The 11,154-nt window shown below is 29.6% G+C and overlaps 1 protein-coding gene across 1 annotated transcript; it reads right to left on the minus strand.

The window, feature by feature from the left end:
- Positions 1-758: 758 nt before the first annotated feature.
- On the minus strand, positions 759-3,552 carry LOC108990394. The gene is made up of 2 exons (XM_035685744.1): positions 1,600-3,552; positions 759-1,426 (listed from the first exon to the last, which is right to left on the minus strand). The coding sequence occupies exons 1-2, from the start codon at positions 3,272-3,274 to the stop codon at positions 879-881; spliced, it is 2,223 nt and encodes a 740-aa protein (XP_035541637.1). The 5' UTR covers positions 3,275-3,552; the 3' UTR covers positions 759-878.
- Positions 3,553-11,154: the final 7,602 nt, after the last annotated feature.

An 11,154-nucleotide genomic window follows, 5' to 3' on the forward strand; every position in this document is an offset into this window, starting at 1 on the left:
TTGGGACGAGATCTTTCATCTCAAAAAGGTTGTTTTTGTGACAAAAAATTAAAATTGCAAGTATTTCTTTTGTAAGGTACTGTTTAATTTCTGATTTCCAAAATTAATAAAGATTTTTCTCTCTCATGGGATACTTTGCAGGATTCAAAAGGAAACAACTGAAGACTTCCATTCAAAAGAAAAATTTTATGGAGGGATGCATTATAATCTTTTGATTTTTTGAGGAGTAACTGCCGTAATTGATGGTTTGGGAGGACTACAAATTAAGTGGTAGTTTGTATATTTTACCCCAAATTTTTCTTAATTCAAGCGAAATCCTAAAAATGGGTTTAAGAGCAAGTTGGGAATGAAATTCCAAAGGCAAAATGAAATTGTACTTCTATCGTCGCCAGAAATGAAAACAGAAAATGTCGCCTTACTAGAAAACCTAGCAAAATTAAAGCATTGTGAACATATCTGCAAAGGCGAGAATTTCGTGTTCACGAATCAAATGACTACTATTTATTTATTTGTATAGTGAAACTATCTCAACTCAACTCATTTAATTATTATAATTTTCTCAAATTTTTAAATAAAAAATAAAAAATAATTCAAAATTTTTAAATTCAAAAATAAAAATAATATTCTAACAATATTTTACTGATTAACTTTCAACTTTCAACTCAACTCAATTCAAATTGATGTAACGTTATGTGATATATTATATTGTAAAATACTTTTTATTTTAAAGTAGATCTAATATTTCAGTCCAAGCTACATCAATTTATAGTCTGCATAGATATAACACTTCTCTCCCATAAAACATACATACCATTACCCCAACATCCCCTGTAACACACTTTTCAAAATATAAAAATGAAAAAGCAACATGGATTGAACTATTTACCCACGATCAACTTTGCCCTAGGAAGACCCTCATTGATTTGGAGCTGTTCTCCAAGCCCAAAATGAGCCATCAGTAACCAAACTAGGGTAAGAAGTTGTCCACCTTTACTAACATGCTGAGCATGCGTGAATGGTGTGCAATGACTTGATGCATATGACAACATTTCCAAGCAAACTTTACTCATTATCACCCATTTCTCCTTTTCCCCCAATTTTTGCAGCTCTTTGGACAGCAAACATGCATCAAACAGTACAGATTTGCTTCTATCACCCTTCACATGAATAGGTTTAACATCTGTATTCACATCGAGGAGGCTTGCACAAGCACCATGTTCCTGGGTTGGTCCTAGTCCCCTACTGCTAAAGAATCTTTCTGCCTCAGCACATGTATCACGAAATCTTATTCGCCCAACACCTGCCACAGCAGACATAATAGTAGGTTGCATCAATAGAAGATATAGCATATAATCTGAAAGGAGCTTGCTGAATTCACGATGATCAATTGTTGTTAAATCATCAGCAGTACTGGTTGCTGTTCCTGCTGAATCATTAGCATTGCCATCCGTTTTCACTGAACCATTTTGCTTCCTTTTGCTGCATCATCACCTATGATGACTTTTTTCACACAACAGATTTCTTTAGCATTGTGCCAAAGCCAATGGATCCATCTTCTCACTGAATCAATTATGCCTCCTTGTTTTGCTGGATGATCACCTTTGTTTATTTCTTTTTCGTAGCAAAGTTCAGTAGCAATATGCCAAAGCAGAAGGCTCTCATCAAAATTAACGTTTCCAATGTAATCTGCTATTAATTTTTTATCTATGTCCATGACCTTTCCATATTCTTCAAGAACATAAGAACCTCTAGCTGAACAGATTCTCCTTGTACTTTCTGCATCATCTGCACCTTTAGATTTCTGCATCAGCTCCAAAAAGATAAATTGCCAAAGGTTTTTTTTGAAGGGCTTGCTGGCAACATATTTCAACTCATCGAGAAAATCCTTAGCACCTAAACGATCAACGACTTTTTTCCAGCAATATTCCCATATAATTTTCAAATAGCCAATCCAGCCAAGCCAGGACTCAACTTTGACTTCATGGAACTTTTTTGGACGTTCCATGAGGCAATATGTTATCAAGTTGAATCCTGACACGGATTCAGACCACCTACGAAGTATAATTGGTGTGGCCAACTTTGAAAATATAGTATCAGAACCTTCCTTGCCTTCAGCCCACCTTGAATTCTTAATTTTGACATATGTTTTGAAGATGGTCCCAATAATTGGAAAATTCTTTGTCTTCTTGAGAGAAGCTATAGTCCAATCCGAGAAAATAAGCATGAATAGAGCTATTAAGTCCAAGCTCAAGGCACCGATCAACAGTGTGTAGGTAATTCCAATATGAAACTTCCTTAAGCGAGGCTTGTCTAATGAAATAAAGAGCGCTAGGGCCACCCAAATTGAAGCGAAGGATAGAACACGGAAGAAGTATCCTTTTAAATCATGCACCACAACCACCTTCGTATAAAGAACTTCATAGATGAAGTTGAGTTCAACCTCTATCACTCTAAGCGCATCTTCTGAAGTTCTCGCCTGGAAAAATGCTCGGCTCTCATTGCGCCTACGGAAGCTAAAGATGAGATCAACAATGAGTCCCTTAAAGATTTTGAAGAAATGGTAAGCATATTCCACAACTTCAAAATCATTTAGCCTGTCCTCTTTCACAGTAAAAAAGGCAACCTTTGATTCTTTGTCAGGCTCTGCTGTCACGTCTATCTTTGTAGGATGTCCGGCGTCTTGCTTTGAAGAGTATTCCTCCATGAGCTTCGCGTAGTTTGGCCCCGGATTTGGTTCCTCAAGCATGGATTCTCGGAACCCAGCCGTGCTTGCAAGATACAGAGAACGGGTCCGTTCAGCATACTTGATGATACCTGCGAAGAACATGAGGAGAGTCGCGAGCCATAGGTTGTTGTCGGGAATTGTTTGCAGGAAGACATAAACTGTGGCGACAACCTGAAATACTAGGTTAAGGAAGTGCCTAAGCCAGAGCTCATTATCCTCAAGGGCAAAAGCAGTTATGGTGTCCGGGCCACCAAGATGTAACAGCAGGAACGGTGCCCAAAATGCAAGAAGGTCACTGTTCTCACCAGGCTTGGAGCTTTGACTGGTGGAGATGAGTCCGACAGCAAAGCTGGCAGCCCAGTCGGCAAACGAGTAAGATAACCAGATGAGCAGGATGACCCACTTTTTTCCTGTTCGTTTTCTAAACGGAGCACCCAAAATCAAAATGGTTTGCAGTAAAAAGCTTAAGAGAACAACTCCCCTGATATTCTGCCTCTCCCATGTCTTCTTGAGACTGGGCGGAATGACCTCCCACAATGATCTCCACATTTTTGGTCACTTTTTTTCCTTCTGATCTTTGGCTTCAACTATGACTTCTTGAGCAAAAGTCTCCCTTAGTAACAAAACGGAAACAATGCAAGCTCGCCCATTTACTACGTACTCTGCCTCAGCGCCTCGGAACCTCTATCGAAGAACTTACGCCAAGCGACAGAGATGGAGAAGCAGAAGCTAGATCAGAGCGTGCCGGTCTAGTTGGTGAATCTGTGTGTGCTGGGACTGAAAAATGGAGAAGCAAAGTAGGACGTAGACAGACAGTGAAGAGAAGACTTGGGGTCGTCGCGAAGGTTGGGGAGACCGGAGCAGTTGACTAACCCTGGTTACATAAAGCCAGCTAACACGCATACCAGGAAGTCAAGTCGTTACTTTTATATCTTTTCTGTCCTTTTCTTCTGTTTTATTTTATTTTATTTTTGATAGAGAACCAATATTTAAATAATTTCATTTCAAAACCTCAGTTCCGCGGACCACAGTCACATGAACGACAATATAATGAATCCTCATTTCATATTATTTAATTATTATATATATATTTTAAAAATTTTATATAAAATTATAATAATTAATTAAATTTTTAAAATTTTTAAATAATAATAATATTAAAAAATAATATTCTAATAATAATATTATTAAATATTCACCACTAGAAATACAAATGTCGTAAAGAGAGATTTGAATTTAGAGATGAATTGAGATAGTTTGTAAATAGTAAAATAAAAGTTGAATTATTTATTATATTTGGTGTGAGAATTTGAAAAAATTATTTTGAGATTTGAAAAAATTAAATTATTTATTATATTTTATGAGAAAATTTGAAAAAATTATAATGATAAGATGAAATAAATTGAGCTGAGTTTTGAATCCAAATCTCTCCTTAATGAAAATCTCTATTGCAGTGAAACGTTTGTGTTTACAAATCAAATGTTGCTTTGATAGACTACTGTGATTTTGCTTAAAAACATAAAAGACTATGGCATGTTTGTGTAAACATAGAATTCTCAAAATTCGTAAAGTTTCTAATTGTAAATATTAACTTTTATTATTTTTTCGTTAACTTTTGTTATTTTTCTGTTAAGTCCATTAAGTCTTGTTTTACTAAAAGACTCTTAAAATTCTTGATCATTTAACGTATAGTTTCCTTGTAGAATTTCATGAAGGATCTTGTTTTACTAAAAAGTCCTCAATACTCTTGACCATTTGACGTGTAGCTTCCTTTTAGAATTTAATGAAAGATCATGTTTTACCAAAAGAACCTTAATAGCCCCACGGCTCACATGAATTGACGTATATTTTTCATGTCCTTTTTGTACAGTATACTCATTTTCCTTTCTTTTTGTTTCAATTGTTTTAAAATAAAAAAAATTAATAATATTTTATTATTATATAGAGAGTAAATAGATAATCCAATATAGATGTAGACCAATGCTCATACTTTATTGAAATTTAGATTTTTTTTTAATCTTGATTTTTTATCTTTCTTTAACCTTATATTTTCTTTTCCCAGACAAATAAGTTGCTGACTTTTTCACTTTTTTTTTATTTAAATCATTATGTCAGGTGCACCCCGAGACTAATGCATCCGAGGCTGTTCCCTAATATGTATATATATATATATATATATATATATAAAGCCCCCCAAAACAAGAAAGGAAAAATAGAAAGGGTAATTTCTTAATTAATTTTATCGTTTGCAGTCATAAATCTTAAAGTCATTACGGGTGTAACCGGTCTGGTTCGATTTTGGACAAAATTTAAGATCAAACCGGTATGCACTGGTTTTATATTTTCGTAAACCGATTACGCACCGGTTACCCTCCTAAATTGGTACCTCCGGTTTTACCGATTCCAATTCTGTTTGGTTCGGTTTTTCGGTTTAAATAGTATTAGTATTAGGGCATAAAATGTAATTAATATACTAATATACATTAGTATACTAATGTTTACTAATTAATTAAAGCGAAATGTAATTAATATGCTAATGTATATTAGTATTACTAATGTATTATGTATTTATCAAAATGAATAAGTTGAGAATTTATTAGGCTATAAAATATTATTAATATATATATTTTATGTTTAAAGTATATGATCAAATAAATTTTCATATTTAAGATTAAAATTTTATGTTATAAATTATAATAATATTATCTTATATATAATTATAATTTATATTATTATATATATTATATATAAAATTATATATAATATTAAAGAAATTAATTAAAAATATATAATATAGTGAACTAGTCCAGTCCTAAAAAATATAGAACCGGAACCAGACCGCTACTACCGGCCGGTTTTGGAACTAAGGGAACCAGTACCGAACCGATTCAGACCGATTTTTCGATTTCCCGATTAATTTTTACACTCCTAATGCTCTGGCCTTTTAAGTTTCTTTGCTAAAAAATTGTCTAGCTAGCTAGCCAATATTATATATAGCATGGCAATCTATATCATCATGTTCATTTAGAAAATAAGAACTCTTTTTCAGGTTCAATCGTTGTTGTTTGATTTCATTCATCAATCGTTTCATGCAGTTTTCACGTAAATTACATTTCAATTATATATTTTGAGATTCCTCATGATTCATCCTCTATTGAGCTTCAGTTAACATTATGTATAAGCACACATGCATACGTACACTTGAGTAGAGATTGATGGTTTAATTCGATAATGATAGTCATGTAATATGGGTCATATATACAATGATTAATGTCGTTCGTATAAAATTCCTAGTTATTGTAAACCCACTATCCGCATGCATTTAGTATTGTGTGTTGAAGTTTTCCGTCAAGGCCAGATGCCAATTACGGTATGATTGAAATGCTTGTGATGGTGCTTGGATGGAGGTACGATGTTAATTAGGTGCTCATCCACAATTTGAACAGTAAATAAAATTACACATTGAGATTTATATGATTTGATATTAAGACTAATTATGTCCACGATCTTTTGAAATGTAAAATCCACTATATATTTGGCAATTTTTAAGGTCGGGATTAGATTTGAATAGTGAGTTGAGATTTGATGAAAGTTAAATAAAATATTATTTTTTAATATTATTTTTATTAATTTAAGATTTAAAAAAATTAAATTATTTATTATATTTAATGTGAAATTTTAAAAAAATAATACTAATTACATGAAATGAGTTGATAACATGTCTAATTTGGAGAGAGATCAGCCGAAGAAGTTTCCTCATTTTATTTATCTCATTTCTTTTCCTCGAAATTATGTTGCTTGCTTTATTATATATTATCCCAAATGTTTAATTACAACCTAACCCTTTTTTTTTTTTTTTTGTCACTTTCACTGAAAGTCTTTCAGCATTTTGTATGCCGGCCAGTCCATCACCTATTATTTATTTGTCGTTCTCTGCCGGCCGGTCTATCTTATTTATTTGTCGCTCTCTTCTGCTAATGGTCTTAGGGTACGTTTGGGTGTTGAAAAGTGTTGAGAAATGTTGAGAATATTTGTGAATAGTTATGAGTAGAGATTGGAGTGAGTTTGTGGGTCCCATTGAGAGTATTTTAAGTTGTTTGGATGTGTGAAGTATGTTGAGTTGTTGACTTTTGAGTAAGTAGTTGATAAATGTGTGGGTCCCATAAATATTATAGTGATTTTATTTTTAATAATAAATATTATAATGATTTTATTATAGTGATTTTTTAATATTAATAAATATTGTAGTGATTTTATTTTACTTTTATATATAATAATGATAAATAGTATAATGATTTTATTTTTAATTTATATATAATTGTGATAAATATTATAATGATTTTATTTATATATATAATAGTTATAAATATTATAGTAATTTTATTTTTTATTTATATATTATAGTGATTTTATTTTTTATTTATATATTATAATGATTTTATTTTTTATTTATATTTAATAGTGATAAATATTATAGTGATTTTATTTATTATTTATATATTATAGTGATTTTATTTTTTATTTATATATTATAGTTATAAATATTTTTTATTTATATATTATAGTGATTTTATTTTTTATTTATATATTATAGTGATTTTAATTTTAATTTATATATTATAGTGATTTTATTTTTTATTTATATAATATAATGATTTTATTTTTTATTTATATATAATAGTGATAAATATTTTTTATTTATATATTATAGTGATTTTTATTTATTTATATATTATAATGATTTTTTTTATATTTAATAGTGATAAATATTATAGTGATTTTATTTATTATTTATATATTATAGTGATTTTATTTATTATATATATATTATAATGATTATATTTATATTTAATAGTGATAAATATTATTGATTTTATTTTTTATTTATATATTATAGTGATTTTATTTTTTATTTATATATTATATATTATAGTGATTTTATTTTTTATTTATATATTATAGTGATTTTAATTTTAATTTATATATTATAGTGATTTTATTTTTTATTTATATAATATAGTGATTTTATTTTTTATTTATATATAATAGTGATAAATATTTTTTATTTATATATTATAGTGATTTTTATTTATTTATATATTATAATGATTTTTTTTTATATTTAATAGTGATAAATATTATAGTGATTTTATTTTTTATTTATATATTATAGCGATTTTATTTTTTATTTATATATAATAGTTATAAATATTTTTTATTTATATATTATAGTGATTTTATTTTTTATTTATATATTATAGTGATTTTATTTTTTATTTATATATTATAGTGATTTTAATTTTAATTTATATATTATAGTGATTTTATTTTTTATTTATATAATATAGTGATTTTATTTTTTATTTATATATAATAGTGATAAATATTTTTTATTTATATATTATAGTGATTTTTTATTATTTATATATTATAATGATTTTTTATTTATATTTAATAGTGATAAATATTATAGTGATTTTATTTTTTATTTATATATAATAGTGATAAATATTTTTTATTTATATATTATAGTGATTTTATTTTTTATTTATATATTATAGTGATAAATATTTTTTATTTATATATTATAGTGATTTTATTTTTTATTTATATATAATAGTGATAAATATTTCTTATTTATATATTATAGTGATTTTTTATTATTTATATATTATAATGATTTTTTTTATTTATATTTAATAGTGATAAATATTATAGTGATTTTATTTTTTATTTATATATAATAGTGATAAATATTTTTTATTTATATATTATAGTGATTTTATTTTTTATTTATATATTATAGTGATTTTATTTATTTATATATTATAACGATTTTTTTATTTATATTTAATAGTTATAAATATTATAGTGATTTTATTTTTTATTTATATATAATAGTGATAAGTATTATAGAATATTTGTGAATAGTTATGAGTAGAGATTGAAGTGAGTTTGTGGGTCCCATTGAGAGTATTTTAAGTTGTTTGGTATGTGAAGTATTTTCAAAAGTACGAGAATACTTGAAAAGTGTTGAGGACACTTGGTCACCCAAACACAGCCTTAGAGCATCCTCATCCCATTTCCTATACTATTATTATCTTTAAATTATAGGAAAAATTTTAGGAAAAAGCTCAAAAACCCCCTCCCATCCCATTTTCTATTTTAGGATTTTGATTTAGGAAATGAACAGTGGTTCCCTAAATATAGGGAACCACTGTTCATCCCCTAAATCATTTTTTATTAATATTTTATTCAAATACATAAAATAAATTCTTTTTTCAATCAACTACATTTTCTCTTATACTCATATTTATTATACTTTTAAATAATATTTTTAAAAATAATTTAAATAATTACTAAAATATAAAAATAATAATTTTAAAAATATTATTAAACCCTTAAAAAAATAATTTAAATTTTTATTTAAAATATTTACTATAATAATAGTTCAAAACATAAGAAAAAATATTAAGTAGTGAAGTTTGAAAATGGAAGTGAGAGAAAAAAGTAATAAAGAAATAATAGAAGAATATTATTTTAATAGAATAGAGAAATGATATGGAATGTGATGTAGAAGGTTTTTTAAAAATAAGTAAAATTTAGGATAAAATTATAGGGAGTGTCCTTTTTAGCTAAAATTTAGAGAAAAATTTAGGGAATCGGATGAGAATGCTCTTACATTTTATCCCAACGTTGCGCATATTTCTCGTGCATTGAAGTAATCAACATAGGAGTTCTACCCTCCATATACGAGTGGGTAGTCACCCATCCCTGCCTGGGCGGGTGAAGATCAACCCCCGCATCCTGTCCCTGCCCATATTTCTAACCATGATCGGTATCCGCCTACCAGGCAGACAGATTAACGCCACCATTGTCCGACCACCATCTCCGACAACATATTTTTTATATAAAAAAGTTCAATAAAATCGCATATACATAACAAAAATCGCACAAATCTAGCAAGAAGTCTCAACAAATTCAACAAATCGTATACATCTTCATATCTATGTACAAAAATACATATCTATGCTCTAAACCCCATAGACCTAGGCCCACAGCTGTGGGTCATAAAACTCACAGACCCATGCAGGGCCATAAAACTTGCAAACCTATAATCTCAGTAGTGGGTCTTTAAGTTACAAATCTACAGTGGTGATTGGTCTTGGGTCGTAGAGACCTATGGCCAAGTTGTGGTCTTACTGTCGTAGACTACGGCTTGGCCGTGTCCCACTACAACTGGCGGAGAAACCGATTTAAGCGGAAAATGAGGAGAAGAGAAAGAACAAAGAAGAGAGGATGGTGAATCATGAGGTCACGAGCATTGACATTAGTTTCATCAAAAGTCTAACCAAATGTAAAATTTGATGAATTTCATCAAAACACAATTGCATTGGATTAGGCAAAGGAATAAGTGGGAAGCTTTGAATTACAGTAAATGGATAGGTTTCTTCACATTTGAAGAGTTACTGTTCACCAAGCAAATCTATTTTTTATTTATGTTTAATCTCCAATGGATTTTCTTTTTTCATTTCCCCCTCACTTTATTTCCTCCCCGCATGTTTTCTCTCTTCCCTTTCTCTCTTCCTCTCATTTTCACATTGCAGAATCGGGCTTCACGAATGGTGCTTTGGCTTGGGTCGCGCGACCTTCTTCTCCTTAGGTTCGTCTCCTTTCTTTTCTCCTGCAACCCTAAATTAATAAATGGAACTTTAAGTTAGCCATAATTCTTCATTTTTCAATCTCTTTTTACCAATATATATTCTGCACAAACTTGGCCCTTTCTTGCAATGACACAGAGATCACTAGTGACATCAGAAGCAGCAAAAGCATCATATGGACAGAGAGCTTGATAAGGTTGATGGACTCAAATGGGTCGAAGTCCAAGATAAAGTAGTCCTCCACTTCTTTGATGCTCGCTTTTGATATTTACGCTGCACTTGCTATTGAGGCAAAGCATGGGTCTCATGGGAGTCTCATCTTCCTCTGCAGAACATAATGAAGAAACTAAAAAAAATAAAAATCATGACTTTCTTGAATGATCTTTCTTCTTGACTTTCTGTCAGGCGACGAGGGAGATATCTCTATCACCTCCGAGTCCTTTTCCCCCATTTATTTATTTCTTATTGAACTATTTGGTTACTTAAGGGGAAAAAAAATCGTTGAGAAGAAGGCTACGATCAAAACGACGTTTCAGCGTTTAAAAAAAAAAAACTAAAAGATAAAAATCACATCAAGTGTGGGTTGTGGGATGGGAACAGTTAGGTGTGTTTGGAAGATAAAAGCAGCTCAGCTCAGTTTAAATTTGAACTTCATCTAACATCCAAACGCACTTTGAGCAATGTAAAAAGCATTCAACTCATTTCACCACTGGAGATAGATGTAAGACATTAACTTTACAGGATTCCTGACATTACTTTGTGCATGTC

Source organism: Juglans regia, chromosome 15 (assembly GCF_001411555.2).
Source record: "Juglans regia cultivar Chandler chromosome 15, Walnut 2.0, whole genome shotgun sequence".
Lineage (NCBI taxonomy): Eukaryota > Viridiplantae > Streptophyta > Magnoliopsida > Fagales > Juglandaceae > Juglans > Juglans regia.

Bases quoted from the DNA above. Each gene is read 5' to 3' on its own strand.
- LOC108990394 (XM_035685744.1), bottom strand. From the start codon at position 3,274: ATGTGGAGATCATTGTGGGAGGTCATTCCGCCCAGTCTCAAGAAGACA. The intron at 1,427-1,599 runs GTGATCATCCAG...CTAATGATTCAG, and splicing joins CGAAAAAGAAATAAACAAAG to CAGGAACAGCAACCAGTACT.